Here is a 21,033-nt window from a genome sequence, read left to right as displayed (position 1 = left end):
ATTGCTAATATTAAGGGTTCTAAAACAATATCAAACAATAAAGGAGACAAAGGACATCCTTGTCTAACTCCTCTTTGTAGATTAAATTTTTCTGAAAACGTATTATTAATGTATAATCTAGCAGAAGGGGAGTTATATAGTGTTTGTATCATTTGTGTGAATCCAGGACCTATTCCAAACCAATCCAATGTCTGATACATAAATGTCCATTCTATTCTATCAAAAGCCTTTTCTGCATCTAAAGAAACAGCAAAAGTTGGCTCGTTCATTTTCTTTGTTAGGTATAACATATGGAAAGCTAATCTAGTATTATGAGATGAATGTCTTTGAGCAACAAATCCTGTTTGAGACATACTTATAATATGGGGAAGAGCTTTAGCCAATCTTAACGCAAGTATTTTTGCTAATAATTTTCCATCTACATTTATTAAAGAAATTGGTCTGTAATCTGATACCAAAGTGGGATCTTTATTTGGCTTTGGTAAAACTATTGTTAATGATTCTGCCATAGTGCCTTTAGTACAACCTTGATTTAGTTGATATTGAAAAAGATTTAATAAATAGGGTAATAAAAAATTTTGAAATGTTTTATAAAATTCTACTGTATAACCATCACCACCTGGAGCGGATCCAACTCTAAGGGATTTCAAAGCTGTTCCTAATTCTTTTAGTGATATTTGTTCTTCTAAACTTCGCTTTATATGTTCAGGAATTTTTGGACCCTTTAATAGTTTCAAGAATTCTAAACCTTCTTTTTCTTTATTTAAATAAGTCTCGGAAGAATAAAGAGATTTATAAAATTTTAGGAATTGTTTTAAGATTGGTTCAATTTTTGTTAGTGTATCACCTTTTTCATCTTTTATAGCAATTATTTTTGTTTTCTTTTTTTTCACTTTTAGGTAATTTGCTAGTATTCTTCCCGACTTATTTGAGTTTCCATAATACAGTGATTTTAATGTTGAGCAGCGGGCAGCAGCAGCAGAATTCACGAGCGGATGATAGCCAGGCGCTCATCTAAATTAGCTGGGCGGACCGCCCGGCTAAAAGGGCCCTAGGGAGAACACTGAAGTCTAATAGATGCTGGCATTGTAATCTTGAAATAGGGACTTTAGATCATCTTTTGTTTTATTGTCCCTATATTTTAGCCTTTTGGAATTCCATCTGGGATCAAGTAAATAGTTTACTGGAAAATCATGTAGCACTATCTTATGATACAGTTTTATTTGGAAGAGCTATGAGAAAAAAGAGTCAGATATCATCATTTAATAACAAATTTTTATTAATCATGATTGGAGTCGCTATTCAACATATCACCAGCAATTGGAAGGATTGTAGTAAACTTAATTTCACCTTTTGGTGGAACTCATTATGTCATATGTTCAAAATGGAAAGATCATTAGCTGTACAAAATGGAAATTATAAGACCTTTTCAAAAATATGGGGGCCATTGACATCTTTTTGTGATGATTAAACACCAGTTATTTTATTGATTTATACACCGTGAATAATAGGGAGGGGGAAGGGTTATTATTTTATTGTGTATACTATTAATAATAATGGGAAGGGGGGTGGGTTACGGGTTTATATATATATAATTGTTGTTTTTCTTGATAGACTTACAAGTGATGTTTTCAAGAATATGTATGATATTAAATTGTACACTTGTTGAATGATTAAAAATGAATAAAGATTAAAAAAAAAAAAAAGAATGACAGTGATAAAATTCATCGCCCTTCCCATCCCCACGGATAGCCACATGAAACCATCCTTTGTTATTCTTTAGTGTCTATCTTGACCTCAGTCCTTCTAAACCAGCATTCTTCAATGCAAGGCTTGAGGATCAGTGGTTGTGCCCATTTTTACTCTGATTCTTCCCTCTCTCCTTAAAGAATGACATGGAGATGGTTTCCTGCAGATATCTGTGGGGACAGGAACGGCGATGAATTTTGTCACCAGGTAAAAGCCTTTTTGTTTATACAAGCCTATACTTAAATTGGAAGTAATTTTAAAGAGACAAAATTTCCTGAGTCTATCTATTTTATGCATTTGTACTCTCGATTTGTATTTTGATTGGTTTGTTTTAATTATGTATGTGAATTGTAAGCCACCCAGAATAGTAGATGGTAGAAGTTTTCTAAAATAAGTAAATAAAGCAATGTGTCAAAAAGCAGCAGAGAATTATCAGCCTGCTATATTCTCCAACCAAAAACTTTCAATGAAACTCTCATTAACTGCCAGTTGCCAAAATTGCTAAGGGCGGGTTCTGGACTGGATGGACTCAAGGAAACATAATTTCTTCTTCATTATCCCTCCAATCCAGTCATGTGGGAACTATCAACACAGTGATCAATAAGCAGGAACTCAAAGCTGACCTCCATAGGCTGTGCCCTGGGTATCATCATAGATAATACGATGAAATCTTCCGCCAAATGTGTGGCGGTGGCCAAAAAAGCAAACAGGATGCTAGGAATTATTAAAAAAGGATGGTTAACAAGACTAACAATGTTACAATACCCCTGTATCGCTCCATGGTGCGACCTCATCTGGAGTATTGCGTTCAATTCTGGTCTCCTTATCTCAAGAAAGAGATAGTAACATTAGAAAAAGTTAAAAGAAGAACGACCAAGATGATAAAGGGGATGGAGCTCCTCTCGTATGAGGAAAGGTTAGGGCTCATCTTCTTGGAAAAGAGACGGCTAAGGGGAGATACGATTGAAGTCTACAAAATCCTGAGTGGAGTAGAACGGGTACAAGTGGATTGATTTTTTACTCTGTTAAAAATTACAAAGACTAGGGGACACTTGAAGTTACAGGGAAATACTTTTAAAACCAATAGGAGGAAATTGTTTTCACTCAGAGAATAGTTAAGCCATAGATTGTGGTAAGAGCAGATAGCGTAGCTGGTTTTAAGAAAGGTTTGGATAATTCCCTGGAGGAAAAGTCCATAGTCTGTTATTGAGAAAGACATGGGGGAAGCCACTGCTTGCCCTAGTTTGGTAGCATGGAATATTGCTACTCCTTGGGTTTGGGCCAGATACTAGTGACGTGGGTTGGCCACCATGAGAACGGGCTACTGGGCCTGATAGACCATTGGTCTGACCCAGTAAGGCTATTCTTATGTTTAAATACCTTCGTGGCGTAAATGCGCATGAGTTGAGTCTCCATTTGAAGGAAGCTTTGGAATAAGAGGGCATGAAGAGAGGATGAAGTTAAGAGGTGATAGGCTGGTAGATGCATGGAACAGTCTCCCAATAGAGGTATAGAGACATGTTCCACATGTTTCATTTTATAATCTTTATGCTGAATGCCATTTCCCTGGTGTCTGCTTTCTTGAGGTTAATACATTTTTATTTTCAGATTGTAAAGATCTATCTAGTTTATAGTTCGCAATGATTTGTTGAAAATACCATGGTGTTTGATGGTAAACCATTTGATGGATCACAGAAATAACATTTTCATCTTTCTTTTCCTGATAATTTCTAACATTCCATTTGCTTTCTTAGCTGCTGCCATACATTGAGCTGAGGGTTTCAACGTATCCTCAACGATGACATCTAGATCCTTTTTCCTGGGCAATGGCTCCTAACAAAGAACCCAGCATCACGTAGCTATAGTTCGGGTTCCTCTTTCTCACATGCATCACTTTGCACTTGCTCCCATTAAATGTCATCTGCGATTCCGACGTCCAGTTTGCCAGTCTCACAGGTCCTCTTGCAATTTTTCACAATCCTCTTATGATCAAAGAACTTTGAGTTATCAGCAAATTTAATTATCTCACTAGTTATTCCCATCTCTAAATCATGGATAAATATGTTAAAAAGCAAAGGTCGCAGGACAGACCTCTGGGGAACCCCATTATTTACTCTTCTCAATTGAAAATACTGACAATTTAAACCCACACTCTGTTTTCTGTCTTTCACCAGTTCTCAATCCATAACAGGATATTATCTCCTATCCCATGATTTTCTAATTTCCTCAGAAGTCTTTCATGAGGTACTTTGACAAATGCCTTTTGAAAAACCAAATACACAATATCAGCCAGCTCAACTTTATCCACATGTTCATTCGTCCCTTAAAAGTGAAGAATTCAAAGATTTCTTGTTTCATTTTCTCCAGAGAAGAGATGACACGGGATTGGTCAATATGGGCAGCTTTTGAGGAGAACTTTTTCCCCCTCTTTTTATTTTATAGAAATAGGCCCTCTCTGTAAATCTCATTATTCATTTTACTCAGTTTGTAAGAACACCACAGCACCTGTCAAGGGATCAAATAGTGAGAGTGAAATATAACAGATTATGTCAACTATGTTTTGGTTTGCATGCCAGTTGCAGTCACCTGTATTTGTTATCTATGCTGTCTAGTTAGTTAACTGTTTAACAATAAAATGTCCATTTCAAAATCTTTCTGATGCTTTGTATTTTTTAAATTCTTTATTCATTTTTTCATCTTACAACAAGTGTGACAGATAACAGTTAAACTTATACAATATCACTTGAGCATCATCTATTATTAATTTCACAATTAAAAATAAAAATAAATCCCTCCTTCCTAACCCTAATATTACACATGTGATTACATATATATATTATTCTCTATTAATCTAACCCATCAATATAAATTAAACTTCCTCCAACCTCCCCATTCCTGTACAATTATACCAACTGGAGAAAAATGATATGTTATTCATTACAATACTCATTAATGGTCTCCAAACCTCCTGAAAGTTATTAAAATTTCCTTTCTGTAACGCTAACGTTCTTTCCATCTTATACATATGACACAGTGAATTCCACCAAAAATTATAATTTAATCTATCCCAATTAAATGTAATCTGCTGAATGGCAACTCCTATCATAAGTAATAACTTATTATTCTTTGCAGAAATTTGACTTTTCTTCCTCATTGACATTCCAAATAAAATAGTATCATAGGATAAAGCAAGCCACAGGATTTTCTAACAAACAATTTATTTGGCCCCAAATCAATTTCCAAAAAGCCAAAATGAATGGACAGTAGAATAATAAATGATCTAAAGTCCCTGCTTCGAGATGACAATGCCAAAATTTATTTGACTTAGAGCTATCTAACTTTTGTAAACGCACAGGGGTCCAGAAAGCTCGGTGCAACATAAAAAAATTTGTCTCATAGATGCTGACATTGTACAACTCATCCTCCAAGACCAAATTCTTTCTGCTGCTGCTTGAAGCTTGGGGGTACTCATCTTGATGAAGTTGGGAAACACTGTCCTAGAAGACATTGGGAGTTTAGCTTCATTTTTACTAGATACTATTCTGGAGTGAGCTTCTGAACGTCCCTTAAAATATTTGTCTCTAGTTGGTGACCAAGTATTTGTCACTTACAACAGCACTGGAAAGAACAGATCTCTGCAGTACACCCAACATCCCAGGTGTGCAATGCATATACAAAATCAGTTTGTTTCAATAAATTACCTGCATCTGTGTTCAGATCATGCATCTTCAGTTGGAGATCTAATCCCCCACTCCATGCATGGGTTGGATTCTGCAACACAAGACCAACATCTTTGCATTATAGGTTCATGACTATGTGAAGCTAAAGGAAAGAAAGAGCAGAGGAGCATGTGGGTTTCAGTACTAAACAAAGGATACACAGGTGCATAAGCAGAGCTATGAGCATATACAGGCAGGGGATGCTACAGGAAAAAGCAAAGATACTTACCTGTAGCAGGTATTCTCAGAGGACAAACAAGCATATTTTCTCACATGTGGGCGATATCCATGGAACTTGGTACAGACACTGCCATGCTGAGCCAGTACCTTCCTGCCCGATGTTGGCTCGCAGGACTATCAGTTCCGTAACAAAGCTAAGAAGCCAACTAGGGGAAGTGGGCACTAGAGAGCTGTACGGGAACGGGAACGACGGGAATCCCGTGAGTTCCCCCTTCGGGTCACGGGGATCCCGTGGGGAAGCCCCTCGTGATCTCGGGGATCCTGCGGGGTTCAATACAACTTGAGCCGCGAGGCTCGTCTTCTTTTCCTACCTGCCCTGCCGCAGCACACATAGCTGACTGGACGTCTTCCCCGATGTCAGCGCTGACATCGGAGGGAAGACTTACGCAAAGCCCGCCCTCCAACGTCAACGCTGACATTGGGGAAGACTTCCGGTCGGCTATGTGTGCTGCGGCAGGGCAGGCAGGAAACAGAAGACGAGCCTCGTGGCTTGAGCTCCTTTTGGATGAGAAAGTTGGTAATTTGTTGGCAGATGAGGGCTGGACACGAACTTGGGAGGCAATTGCAGGACAGAAGGAGGTCGAACTTGGGAGACAAACGCGGAACACAAAAGGGGGGAGGGAGTGTTTTTTTGGACACAAGGCATGAACTTGGGAGAGAGGAAGGGAGGGAAAGAGATGCTGAGGTGGGGGAGGGAATGTGTTTTTGGACACAGAAGGCATGGACTTGGGAGAGAGGAAGGGAGGGAAAGATGCTGAGGTGGGGAAGAGAATGCATTTTTGGACACAGAAGGCATGAACTTGGGAGAGAGGAAGGGAGAGATGGTTGTGTACACAGGGAATGGAAGAAAGGAGAACTTTTGGTCATAGGGAGGAGTGAGGTACAGATGAGAGGGAGAAATATTGTGGTGGAACGGAAAGATTGAAATGGATGCAAGAGGGAGGAATGTTGGACATAGTGGTGAAGGGAATGGAGGGAGAGATATGGCATGGTGCTAGAGAGTGGTGACAGAAGGAGAAATGTTGGGCATGGGACTGGTGGGCAGGGGCGAAAGATGAGAAAGGGATAAATGCTGGACCATGGTAGGAGGAACCAATGGACAGCAAAAGAAGAATTTACAGAAGATGGGAAAGTGGAAAAAAGAAACTGGGACCAACTTTATGGAAAAATAAGTCTCCAGACAACAAATATAGAAAAATTATGGCAGAAAAGGGCCATAGCCCATCAAGTCTGCCCACTCTAATGACCCACCCCCTCTAGAGGTAAAAAATGGAATTTATTGCCTAAAATATGTTAGCTTTGGGAAATGTATATAGCAGATGTCTTTGTATTGTGTTCAAAAGAAAAGGAAATGCATTTCTGGTTTTATTTCTACAGTGTTGAAGTACTTGCTGACCCTTGCTGCGACTGGTGGGGATCTCCAAGCACCGCCAGCAGAGGACCTCCTCTAGAGACGACCAGAACTCCTCTCCACCAAGCACAGCAGTCGCTGGCAACATCCATGAGCCACTGAGGTGCCAGCATCTGTGACTCAGGGACGCTACTGTTGCCTGCCAAGCTTGGCCAACTGCAAAGGAAGTCCTCAGCTGACAGCCTGGGGGTTCTCATCAGCTGAGTATTTATATTTTATATTTACATTAGAGGCTCTGGTAGAAACCCGTTTACAAAGTATGTATTCTTCTCAATTAATATTTCCAAATTAATAAAGTGTCTTTGCTTATTTGTAAATGGGTCTCTACCAGAGCCTTTAATTCAGTAGCATAATTAAATGAAAAAACTATTTTTGAAGTTTTTAGGGACGGGCGCGGACGAAGGGGATTCCTCGCGGGGACGGGTGGGGACAGAGGGGATTCCTCACGGGGACGGAAGGGATTCCTCACGGGGACAGGTGGGGATGGGTGGGATTTCTGTCCCCGCGCAACTCTCTAGTGGGCAGGCAGGTTGTGAGAATATATGCCTGCTGTCCTCAGACAACACCTTTGCTTTCTCCGAGGACAAGCAGACATAATATTCTCACATATGGGAATACCAAGCTGCCAGTATCATGTCTCTGGAAGCGATTAAACACTGAATATACAGGAGCCTGGCCAAACCCTATAGGGATGGAGGGAAATTGGCTTTAAGTATAGAATAGATTCTGCAGAACTGCTTGCCCAGACATTCTGTCTCTTCTGGGAATTGTTCTCTAATCAGTAGAGAGAAGTCAATGTATGGACTGAGGACCAAGAAGCCACTTTGCACATATGTTCAACAGATGCATAGCGAAAATAAGGCAGCCATAGCCCATATACTTGAACTGACACACAGCCTGAGTATACACAAAGGAGATACAGTCTGTTAGCCAAGTGGAGATGGTTCTTTTGGATACAGCAATGTCTAGCCTATTAGGATCAAAGGCAAGAAAGAGCTGGGAGGGTAAGGTGTAAGGGCTGCTTCTCCATAATGACAATGTGACTTTGAAAAGAAAACAGACAAAACGACGGACTGGTTGAGGTGGAATTCTGGATGTGTTCGAAGGACTACCCTGTCATGACAGAACCTTGTATAGCGAGGATCTAATACAAGGACTTGAAGTTCACTCACATGACATGAAGACGTGAAGACTATTAGGAAAATTACTTTCCAAATGAGTAGTTTGAGAGAGCAAGATGTAAGCAGGTCAAATGGAGATTTCATAAGAGCAGAGAAAACCACATTAAAGTCCAAATGACAGAGCGAGTTTTGTGAGGTGGTTGTGTGTGGAATAATTTCATAAAATGAGCTACGAAGGGATTTACAGAAAGCAGTTTGTCTTTCTGGCAAGAATGAAATTCACTAAAGCACTGAGATGGGACTCTAACCAAATTAGTTTTTAAGCCAGAATTAGAGAGGTAGAGAAGGCAATCGAAGATGGACAGAAATGGACATGAGAGAGGCTCTAGAGAATGTAATGAACATCAGGAAGATAAGCGTGTCTAGTTAAAGCAATAACAGCGCTGAGTGGAAGGTTTCCTAGACGCTTCAATGACAGCAGATACCACAGCCAAGAAGCAAAAAGCATTTATTTGATCGGTGAAAGAAACTATGTAATTAATGCTAATGAGTAGGGGTTGGAATGAAGTAGGGACTCTTCATTATAAGTTAGAAATATTGGAGAGAGCAAAGTATATTCTAGAAGACAACTAAAATGTTTGAGGTTCAGACAAAGTTGACATGGTATCTGTGCGTTTAATTGTATCAGCCAGTTCTTCAACCTTGTCTTCCTCTGTCTCCATTTTAATGGGAAAAGATTGATCCATTTGCCTTATAAAGCCAGTAAAGGATATGCTCTCTTGTGGAGATCCTTTGAAGTGGAGGAAAAGAATCAGAAGGTATGCCATAGGATTCTTCTAACAAATTTGGCAAATCAGAGTGGTTTGAGATATCTGAATAAGACTCATCAAAATACTCTCTCCTAGGCAAATCTGGGAGTGTGCATCAATGCTGTGACCCAGAACATAAATCCCTCTGCTGATGAGGATGCACGTGGTGAATGGGTGTCAACCACAATTTGCAACATTGAGTGGGGATGCGTGATCTTGTCCTCATCGATGCCTCAATGTTTCCTCAGGCTAGGCTGAGGCAAGCATAGATGCTTTTAAAGAATGTATAGGCTGCATCTGCAGTAGCCCCAAACACTACATAGCCCCTGATCTCCTGCTGGAAAGTTGGCGTCTGCACCAAGAAAGACATCAGCGCAGAAACAATCTGTGGTGCATGTTGTCTGGACATGTGAGACCTCAATGTTGAGGCACACCTGGGAGGAGACATGATCTGCCAACAATGGAGAGCAATGTATGGTGTATCAACACTTACTACTGTATGTATCAAAAAGGTGGATGCCTGGGATGACACCATGCCATGTCTAGAAGAGGAAGAATATTTATGCTTTTTAGCTTATTTGCTACATTCCTCAATGTAGAATGGAGGAAGATGTTGAGTCTTGCCTTTAAAGACAGCCCAATGCTCGACACTCTCTATGTGGTGTTGGTGCACATTGTGCTCATACTGATGCCGGTGTTGATGCAGTCTGTGTCGAGTCCTGAATCTCCCACTATGCTCAATGTCTATGCCAAACCAAAAAGTCTTTCACGTTGAAGTTGTCAGGCTTTAAATATCCTCTTTTGCATATGCAAACAGAGGTCACAGCAAATGAGGTAAGGACATAGACACTGAAAACACCAATTCTGGGGGTCAGAACCTAAAATGGTTCAATTACATAGAGTATATTTCTTGAAGCCACTCGGCATAATCTTTGACATGGCCATTTTTCCCTCCAAAACGAGGCCAAAACACTTAATGGCCAAAGGAGCTCAAGTGAAAAAGTATATAAAAAACCCATTGCATCCTAGAGAGAAAAAAGTCTCCAAGTGGCCCAAACGCCAAAAAAAATCAGAAATCAAAGAAAATTTAACCAAATTCCAAAGAATGATTTTAAAAATGAAGTTATGAAGAGAAAGACGACAAGATTATCTAAGTTTGACATGTTGAGTAGAAACCAAAGAGACAGCTTCTTGACTCTACGGAAAACTGATGGTCCCATGAGCCTCCATTCCTCTCCTTTCCTCTTCTCTACCTTTCTCATGTGCCCTGTGGAATGCCCGCTCTATCTCCAACAAGCTCTCTTATGTCCATGACCTCTATCTCTCATTCTTTCCATCTTCTTGCACTAACCGATACCTGGCTCTGCCCTTCAGTCTGTTTTCAAGTCACTGCTCTATGCCACTGAGGTTCTTTTATCCCACACATCTTGCCCAGTTGGTTGCGGAGGAGTTGGTTGCAGAGGTTGGGCTGTTATTCTCACTCTCATGTAGATTTCAACCTCTTCTCCTACCTCACTCTCACTGCTTCTCATCCTTCAAGTCCACGCCATCTTTTTATTCACTCCCCTCTCTCTTTGAATAGCAGTCATTTATCGACCCCCTGACAAATCCCCATCTTCCTTTCTCACTGACCGCGACTCCTGGCTTGCCATCTTTCTCGAACCTTTGCTCCTTCCCATATCCTTGATTTTAACATTCATCTCCGACACTTAAACCCCAATGTTTCTTGCTCTAATTCAATCTTCAGCTGTGCACTGATACCCCCATGCACCAGAATGACCACTGCCTTGATCTTGTCCTCCGACTGCTCAAATTACTAACATCTCCACTTTAATTCTTCCCTTCTCTAGCCATTATCCTGCCCAACAGATATGACCAATCACCACCAATACTTTCAGGAATCTTCAGGCTATTGCACTCTTTCCACTAGTCTTCCCCCTCCTCTCAACTACTACTCTCTATGTAAGTCTGTAAATGAGGCAGTCTCTTCCTATAATACTATTCTCCTTTGTTCTTCATACCCTCATTCCTCCCATTTCACATTCTGTAAAGCGTGCCAAACCCCAGCTCTGGCTGACGTCCAAAATCCACCGCTTTTGCTTCTGTGCCCGATCTGTGGAATGTCACTGGCTGAAAAACAGCACTCATGCTAACTTCTTGTATTTCAAATTACTGCTGACCTCCTTCCAATCCACCCTTTGGTTTGCAAAACAAGACAACCACACCAACTTGACTAATTCTTCAACTGCCGGTCCGTGGACTGGTGCTGGTGCACAAATAATTATTTTATTTCCGCCGGTCCAAAGGTGTCCAAAGGTTGAGGAACACTGCTCTAGAGATCCAGATCAATTGTAGATACATTTGATAACTCTTCAAAAGCATTCTAGAAATGGTCTAGTTCATCTTACCTGCATAATCCTGATACCCTGCACAGAATTTATAGCATTGGTGTGGAGGAAGAGGGAAAAAGATATTTGAAGGGAGAATTGTTGGGAAAAGAAAGGAAGAAATGGTGGACCTGGGGAAGGGAGGCAGGTAGGCAGGGGGAGAGATGGGATGGGGTCAGTTGGGAAGAGAAAGGGAGATTATCAATCCAATTATCATCCTAAGAGCATATCACTCATACCAGGCACCCCCGCCCCCTGTGTTATATCCCTTCCCTCTATCTCATTTCTCCTAAGATTATGTAACTTTCTCCCAACCTTCCCACTTACCCTCACTGTCAGGTCTGTCCATACGTCTTAAATGTTTCTATTTTTCTCACTAATTTCTCTAAACACATTTAAATACTTCTTTCTTTCCTATCTAAATTTTATTGTTAACCGGTCAGATATTTGTTTTATGATCGGGGTATAAAAAACCAATAAACTTGAAACTTGAGATAAGTTGGATCTTGGGATGGGAAGGAGGGAGAAATGTTAGGTCTGTGGATGGAAGGCAGAGATGCAGCATCTCTCTTTTTTCCCCTCCATTTCATTGTTCAGCATCAAAGGGGGAGGGAAGAAGAAAACAGAAAAGAGAGGGAGCAAAATGTTGGATCATGGAGACAGAGGAGGAGAGATGGACCCATGGGAGGGCAGGAGGGAAGAGAGCTGGGATTTGAATAATGACCAGACAACAAAAGGTAGGAAAAATAATTTTATTTTCTGTTTTGTGATTACAATTTGTCAGATTTGAAATGTGTATCCAGTGTTCTCCCAGAAATTTTTTCTAGCCGGGTGGCACGAAAAAATAGCCGGGTGGGACGGGACGGGGAAATATGTTGGTGCAAATTTGATGCTATGCAAATTAACCCACCCTGCTTACAGTGAAGAAGTAGGAGTGAGGAAGAGGGTTGGCCCACGATCTGGAACGCTATGAAAGTTACCCCTCCCTGCTCACGGTGAAGGAGTAGGGTAGGGGTGTCCAACCTTTTGGCTTCCCTGGGCCACATTGGACAAAAAAGATTTTCTGGAGCCGCACAAACACCAACACTAGCTAATGAGCAAAAAAAAAGGCTGAGCAGGTCCCAAATTTGCAATCACTAATATAGAAGATGTGCGTATCTAATAATAAACCTTCATTAAAGGGACACTGTGGAGAGGAACCCAAAAAAGCAGTAATTCTTACCCTGACTGAGTGATCCTCCACGTACACCGCTGACAGTGGGAGCAGCCACAGGCTTCCGCATCCCCACTCTGATGAGCAAGGATGCGCGTTCCTGGTTCTCCCATTCACTTCTATTACAGCTATGGTGAGCCTCTTCAGAGGTGAGCCTCATCAGAGCGGGGATGCTGAATCAGCTGTCAGCAGCGCACGTGGAGGATCATTTAATCAAGGTAAATATTACTGCTCTTTTGGACCTCCTCCCTGCCCCCCCCCCTTAGTTTTCATGTATGCATGAAAGCAGGGGCATTGCCTTTGGCTGCAAAGCTTGGAGATTTTGAGTTGCCAGACTGGAGGAAGATGTCTTCAGTTGGCAGGGTTTGGGAATTTCCACTAGCTCAAGTATTTATAAATTGCACTCAGGCAGGGAGAAACTTTGGTGCCCCTCCACTAATTTTGGGCTCCAGTCCCTCCCCCAAATCAGCTGTATATGACCGCTACTGAATACAAAAATAATTGTGATGCACATATCCCAAAGCTAACATATTCCAGTTAATAAATTCATAATAAAACTATTTTTTCTACCTTATTGTCTGGATGTTTTGTTTTTCCATCATCTTGGTCCCAGTTTCTCTTTCTGCTTTTTGTCGATCTTCTACCAATCTTTCCAATGTCTGCTGTCCAGTTTTTCTCCTCTTCTCAATACTGTTCCATTCTTTCCTTATGCCTGTCTCCAACATATTGATTTTTCCCTTTCAGCCTTCTTAACTTTTTCTCTTTTTTGCCTCTGTCCACACAAATCTTGCCTTCTTTCTCACCCTTCTTCTTTATAAATGTTCAGCTACCTCTCAATTCTCCATCTTCTCTCAGTCCCTAGCTCTCCTATTTCCCATCTCACTCCTTTCCCAGCCTCCTATTTCCTTCTATCTACTCCCCATTACCACATTTCTACCACTGTACTCACTGTTCTCTCACTCATCTTGTCATTTCCCTTTTGACCTCATCCACATGGCTCACCACTTTCAGAATCCCCCTCCCTCTCCACTGGTCAGGCTGTAACTCCCTGTCCCTTTCTTTCCATCTCCTGCCTAGCATCTTCTTATCTTGTTGGTCCCAGGCTCTGGTTGTCTTCTGATAACTTATTTGCCAGGGTCTCCTTCTTTCTTCTTGCTAACCATCCACCTGCCATCTCTGTCCTCTGGCATCTTTCCTTTTTTTCATTTCCCTCCACAGACCCACCTTTTCATCCAGCATCTCTCCCTCCTTCCCCACCACCCAGGGTCCACCATCTCTCCCTTTCTTTTCTCAACTACCCTCCTATCTCTATCCCCACTCCACACCATCCCTTGTGTCCAATTTCTCTCCCTTTCTGTTCCTTCCCTGCCTAAATTCCATTGTCCATCATCTCCCTTCTTCTCCTCTATTTTTAGACCCATTATTTTTTCCCCCCCAAAGTCCAGCATATGCACGTCTCTTTGAACCCCCCTTCACTCCCTCCCTCCATGTATTTCTACACCAGGCCCCCCTCCCTTGAAGGTCTGTCCCCCCTGAAGGCCTGCATCCCACCCATGAAGGCCTGCCTGCCTGTCCCCCCCCCCCGGAAGGCCTGCAAGTTCCCCCTGCCCGCCCACTGGTGTCCGGCTTCCCCACGGGCCTTCCCGCAAAGTTTACCTTTGAAGAGTAGCCTGCACAGAAGATCGCGGCGTTAGCATTTTTGCTAACACCGCGATCTTCTGGGGGAAGCCAGACGCCAAGAGGGGGGGAACCGGACGCCGGGGGGGGGGGGAGACGGAAAGCAGCACTTCGTGACTGACCCTCCCCCCTCGCCCTCTAAAGCAGGTGCGGCAGCGGCCGGCCAACAAGAGCAGCGCTGCCGCTCCTGCTTTAGGGGGCGAGAGTCAGCCGAATCGGGAATCGGGCAGTACTATTTTGCACTTCTTCCTATCACTGATGTCTAAAAAATGTTTTGTCTCCCCATTTTAAGAGCATAAGAATAGCCTTACTGGGTCAGATCAATGGTCCATCAAGCCCAGTAGCCCATTCTCATGGTAACCAATCCAGGTCCCTAGTACCTGGCCAAAACCGAAGGAGTAGCAACACTCCATGCTAACGATCCAGAGCAAGCAGTGGCTTTCCCCATGTCTTTCTCAATAACAGACTATGGACATTTCCTCCAGGAAATTGTCGAAACCTTTCTTAAAACCAGCTCCTTAAAGGGAATAATCCCTGGCACTACCACCATCACGACCCGAGAGATCACCGTGACCACTGTAATTTAGAAATGCTTCATACATCATGCTTATAATTCTAGAGAAAAAGCTGGACAAGGATGCCCAAAAGGCTCTGGCAGGAGCGCCTGCGGCCCACTCAGGGGTTTTGTGAAAGATGTGCGGCTGTGCTTCGCCAGGGAAGCCCTTTTGCCAGTTCCCAGCTCTTACTATAATCTCTGCCAGTTCCCAGCTCTTACCACAACCTTTGTCAATGCATTCCAGAGATTAACTATTCTCTGAGTGAAAAAATATTTCCTCCTATTGCAGTGTTCTCCCTAGGGCCTTTTAGCTGGGCGGTCCGCCCAGCTAATTTAGACAAGCGCCCGGCTATCATCTGCTGCTGCCGCCACTGCTGAACATTAAAAAAAAACAAAAAAACCCGGCTTGGAGATTTCAGCCCGTAGCGAACTTATGCTCCGGGGCTCTAACGTGTGCGTGCCGGCTTCCCTTCTCTTCCCTCCAAAACCGGAATTTATGTCCGGGAGGGGGGGGGGGAAGCCGGCATGCACATGTTGACAAGATGAAGCAAGCATTCGCTATGGGCTAGGGCGGGAGACAGGTTAGTGAAGCATTTGCTCTTCTTGCTGCCTACTTTCTATTTCCGCGAAGGCAGGACCCGGCAGCATTTCCCCCAATAGGTCAATCGCGATCTTGGGCCGATCAGCCTTCCTCTCCCCGACAGCAGAATTGACGTCGGGGAGAGGAATGCTGGTCGGCCGAAGTAGGGAGAGCTTGGGGCAGAGTCGGTTTTCGGGCCTGTTATTTGTGGCGGTTTGGGGCCTGTTATTGGTGGCGGTTTGGGGTCTGTTATTGGTGGTGGTTTGGGTCCCTGGTCCCCGATGGCAGTGGCAGTGGCTTGGGGGAGGGCAGGGAGAAAGAAAGAAAAAGGGCAGGCAGGGAGACAGAAGGAAAGAAGAGAAACAGAAAAAAAAGAAAGGGCAGGGAGAGAGGAAGGAAAAGTTGGGGGAGGGAATGAGGTCTGGAGGAGAGGAAGCATACAGGCTAAAAGAAGGGAAGAAAGATTGGATGCACAGTCAGAAGAAGAAAGTGCAACCAGAGACTCATGAAATCACCAGACAAGGTAGGAAAAATGATTTTATTTTAAATTTAGTGATCAAAATGTGTCTGAATTTATATCTGCTGTCTATATTTTACACTAAGGTCCCCTTTTACTAAACCGCAATAGAGGTTTTTAGTGCAGGGAGCCTATGAGCTTCGAGAGCAGCGCTGGGCATTCAGCGCAGCTCCCTGCGCTAAAAACTGCTATAGTGTTTTAGTAAAAAGGGAGGGGGTATATTTGTCTATTTTTGTATGGTTGTTACTGAGGTGACAGTGCATAGAGTCATCTGCTTTGACCTCTTTGAAAAACCCTGGAATAGGAATGATAATTAACATTTTCTATGCGTACAGTGTGCTTTTTTAAAATTTTATTGTTGGTAGATCATTTTGACTTGGTCATTTTAAAAGTAGCTTGCAAGCCCAAAAAGTGTGGGAACCCCTGCTCTAGAACATCGCTCCTTAGTTTTATCAAGTGGTGCAGTGAGGGGCCGCACTTTACATTTTATCACCTCATTCTTTCTTTTTTCTCCTCATGTACAGAACGGTTCTTTATTCTAAGCAGTTCTGGCACTAACAGTACTACGGGTGCCTTATGCTACTTTCACTACCACTTGATTTCAGGTTCGGCATTTTATCATGGTTTTGGGTTTTTATTTAGTTTTTCATCAGTATTTTCATTTATTTATTAAAGCAGCATTTTTTAACAGTCCGATGCCCCTCCCCTATCAGTGTGCATTCAATCCACTACCGACACTTTTTTGGCGCCTCTTTCAATAGATCAAATATCATAGCCCCATTGTCGCGTGTTCACATTTATTCTGCGTACGAGTTTATCTCATCAGTGCAGAGACCTTTTTATTAAGTCCATTTTACTCTCCCTTTTTTACTTTCCCGAGTGCTGTGGTTTTATTCTTTGGTTTTAATAGAAGCTCATTTGAACAATAATTTAGATCTTTCCCAGGTTTCACTTTCCATCTACCTGGTCTTTTCTGGTTTGCTTTCTATAGTCTGGTTTTCGTCTGGAGTCTTTGAGTTTAGAATTACATTTTATGACATATTTTTGTGGTTATAATTGTATGACATGTCTAAATAGGTCAAGTTATCCATTCTTTTTATTATTTTTTGTCCCCTCATACAGTGGCAGACCGCCCCGGGTGCCAGCCTTAGGGGGGTACACAGCCGGCTGGATCCAGAACCTTCCGAGCTGCTCTAAATGGCACCTGCACCTCAGCGCGGCTGCCGTACTTATTCCGAAGCAGAGTCGGCAGCCACACTGAAGTGCAGGAAGGTCCTGCGATGACTGCATTTGCCGCCTCTGCCTCCGGAAGACATAAGTGACGTCAGAAGGGATGGACCGGCAGCTGCAGTCATTGCGGAACCTTGCCACAACTCCCTGCATCTGCCGGCCCACCCCCTCCAACATCACTTACATCTTCCAGAGGCAGAGGCAACAGAAGCAGTCATCATGTGACCTTGCTGGTTTAGAGGGAGAGAGGAGCATAGAAGGGTAGTAGAGGGAGAAAAAAGGGGTCAGAGACTTGTCGATCATAACTCCCAAGTCTCTTTTCTGGGAGGTCTCTCCAAGTACCGCCCCGGACATCCTGTATTCGTGCATGAGATTTTTGTTACCAACATGCATCACTTTACACTTATCCACGTTGAACCTCATCTGCCATGTCGATGCCCATTCCTCGAGCTAGATTATGTCACGTTGTAGATCTTCGCAATCCCCCTGCGTCTTTACTACTCTGAACAACTTTGAATCATCCGCAAATTTAATCACCTCACTCGTCGTACCTATGTCCAGATCATTTATAAAGAGCACGGGTCCAAGCACCGAGCCCTGCGGCACCCCACTGGTGACGCTCTTCCAGTCCGAGTATTGTCCATTTACCCCCACTCTCTGTTTCCTATGCTCCAGCCAGTTTTTAATCCACGTGAGTATTTCACCCTCAATTCCATGGCTTGCAATTTTCCGAAATAGTCGTTCATGCAGAACTTTGTCGAACGCCTTCTGAAAATCCAGATATACAATGTCGACTGGATTGCCCTTGTCTATTTGTCTGTTTACTCCATCAAAGAAGTGCATCAAGTTCTTCAAACACGATCTGCCTTTGCTAAAACCGTGCTGACTGGTCCTCATCAGCCCGTTTCCGTCAAGGTGATCAATGATGCTGTCCTTTATCAGTGACTCTACCATCTTTCCCGATACAGAGGTCAGACTCACCGGACTGTAGTTCCCCGGATCTCCCCTCGAACCTTTCTTGAAGATCGGTGTAACATTCGCTACCTTCCAGTCTTCCGGAATCTTTCCCGATTTGATAGACAGATTGGCTATTAGTTGAAGCAGTTCAGCTATGGTCCCTTTCAGTTCCTTGATGACCCTCGGATGGATGTCATCCGGTCCCGGGGATTTATCGCTCTTAAGCCTATCAATTTGCCTACATACCTCCTCTAGACTGACTGTCAATCCTGTCAGCTTTCTGTCTTCATTTCCAGCATATAGCCTGATGGGTTCCGGTATGCTGTGTACATCTTCTTCGGTAAATACAGATGCAAAAAATGTGTTCAGTTTGTCAGCGATTGCTTTGTCCTCCTTTAGTGCTCCCTTTATTCCATGGTCATCCAACGGTCCCACCACTTCCTTTGCGGGTCGTTTCCCCTTAATATATCGAAAAAACGGCTTGAAGTTCTTCGCCTCCTTGGCTATTTTTTCCTCGTAGTCTCTTTTGGCCCCTTTTACCACCTTATGGCACCTGCGTTGATGTTGTTTGTGCTTGTCCATCTCTCCTGCTGCAGGTCCGTATCCTTCGTTCTTGCTACTGTATCACCCATTTCTTCCTGGTGGTTGTCTGTCGGGTGGTCCGCACTCTCTGTAGGTGTCTTTTGGCAGTTCCACTGTTGCTGGTGATTTTCCATGGCCTCCCTGTATGCCTCCTCTATGAACTTCTCCAGCTCTCAGACTTCTTCCTCGATGGTGTCTTCTGTCTTGTTCTCTGCTTCCTCTGTCTGGACGTTCTCTGCATCTCTGTCTCCCTCCTCAGCTTGAAGTGCCTCCAGTTCCAATATTCTGCCCTCCAGGAGTCTGACTTGTCTCTTCAGGCTCTCCAGTTCTCCACATCGGGCGCATACGTAAGACCGCCTCCCAGAGGGGAGGTAGTCATACATATGGCAGACGATGCAGAAAACTGGGTAGCTCAACATCTTGCTTCCATCTGCTGCTTCCATTGCTGTCTGCTTGCCGGTCTGCTGCGGATGCCTTCTGGGTCTGCTGTGGTTGTGCCTGCTCTTATCTGCTTTTTTCCCCCTTTTGTTCTCTCTGCCTTTGCCTCTCTCTGTAGCTGCTTTTCTCCTGCTCAAATCAACTCTGCTCTGTTAGCCCCTCTCCTTTTAAGGCAGAGCTTCGGTGGTGGACGTCGGGGGGTGGGTGGAGCTAACTCTCACCGATTCCCCTCTTGGTCTCCTGCCTCTGCTTCTCTCTCCTGCTGTTTTATCTGCTTTTTCCCCTTTGGCTTCTCTCTCCCTCTGCCTCTCTCTGTAGCTGCTTTTCTCCTGCTCAGATCAGCTCTGCTCCGTTGGCCCCTCCCCTTTTAAGGCGGAGCTTCGGTGGTGGATGTCGGGGGGGGGGGGGGGGTGTGGAGCTAACTCTCACCGATTCCCCTCTTGGTCTCCTGCCTCTGCTTCTCTCTCCTGCTGTTTTATCTGCTTTTTCCCCTTTGGCTTCTCTCTCCTTCTGCCTCTCTCTGTAGCTGCTTTCTATTCCTGGTATAGATAAGAGTAGGATGGCATTCAAAGGCTTCCCAGGTTATTGGATCAGATTTGAGAGTAGAGAAGAATCTTATATTATTTAAAAGAAGTTGAAAATATTTTTGTTCCCCAAAGATTTGATTTTTAGAATGTTAGGCTGGTTTATAATTTTTATTCGTTACACACTTACTTCAGGTGTAACAAGAAATAACATTTGAATGTTAGACTGAAGTGGGCCAATTACTGTTGATTGGTTTTGTTATTTCTCTCTCTGTGTTCTGGACTATTATCGTTTTATATGCCTGTGAACCATTTTTAATTATCTATTTTTATCAGGAAAATGGTATATAAAAGTGAGTAAATAAAAGTTGCCTTATTCAAACAATCTACCAAATCAGAGACCAAGGACAGATGAGTTTTATGCTTCAAACATTGTTTAAGTTCTATAAACTTAAGTGTTCAATGATTCTGCAGCAGTATAAAGACCAAGTCAGGCATCTTATTACTATATACTTACATAAAAAGCGCAGTCCAGCACAGGTCCTGCATGCTGGTACTTGAGTCGCAAGGAGTTAGTGGGTACATCATAGAGGCGCACAGATGTGTCCCAAGAAGAAACTAGTAGAAACTGAGACGTATTGGGGCTGAATTTGACTGCTGAGATTCCATCATCTGGAGGCTGGTTTAACTTAAATTCATTAGACCCCGTCATCTAGACAGAAAGGAGAGAGAGAAATGACCAGCAATCATTTGGCCATGTGTATGTAAGCAGCAAGAACCTGCAGGGATGCATCGGACAGGGGAGTCAGACATGACTGCTTTATAAATTCTCTCTAGAACCTATATAAAGCATATCTAAAATATATCACAGATCAAAACATTGAGGCTTTCTAGACGTGCATACATACACTTTATTTCCATCATTTGATTCCCACATCTCATCAACATACCCATCAAGTGCCATAATCTAAAACAATATGATAATAAAAACCAACTCGAAATCCCACCCTCCCATTAGCCACATATACTCCAAACTACAATCAACCCTATAATACAATTCCTCCTAACCACTCCCAAATAACTCCTTCCCCCATTCACCATATTAGTTTCCAATCATTTCACTCCCCCACCATTAAGGATCAGCAAGTTCCAAAAATTGGGGACCCTGAACCACAAAAACTCAATGTGCTGAATAACATCACTAGTACCTGATGGGAAGGCCTTAAATTCCGTACTGGTTCATACAGTTTGCAGGCCAACCAAATTTCAGTTTCGACCCAAACTTTTTTTTCTGCCTGGGTTTGGTCAAAAATCATTGTGTGT

At 43.0% G+C, this 21,033-nt stretch overlaps 1 protein-coding gene across 1 annotated transcript in view; it reads right to left on the bottom strand.

The window, feature by feature from the left end:
- The window catches only part of BUB3 (BUB3 mitotic checkpoint protein), a 170,782-nt gene that overhangs the window by 117,394 nt on the left and 32,355 nt on the right, over nucleotides 1-21,033 (bottom strand). The window contains 2 exon segments of the mRNA XM_033942986.1: nucleotides 5,451-5,520; nucleotides 20,228-20,422. Of these exon segments, the coding sequence (XP_033798877.1) occupies nucleotides 5,451-5,520; nucleotides 20,228-20,422 (265 nt within the window).

This window comes from Geotrypetes seraphini, chromosome 4, assembly GCF_902459505.1.
Source record: "Geotrypetes seraphini chromosome 4, aGeoSer1.1, whole genome shotgun sequence".
NCBI lineage: Eukaryota > Metazoa > Chordata > Amphibia > Gymnophiona > Dermophiidae > Geotrypetes > Geotrypetes seraphini.
This window is presented reverse-complemented; position numbering and strand designations above follow the sequence as displayed.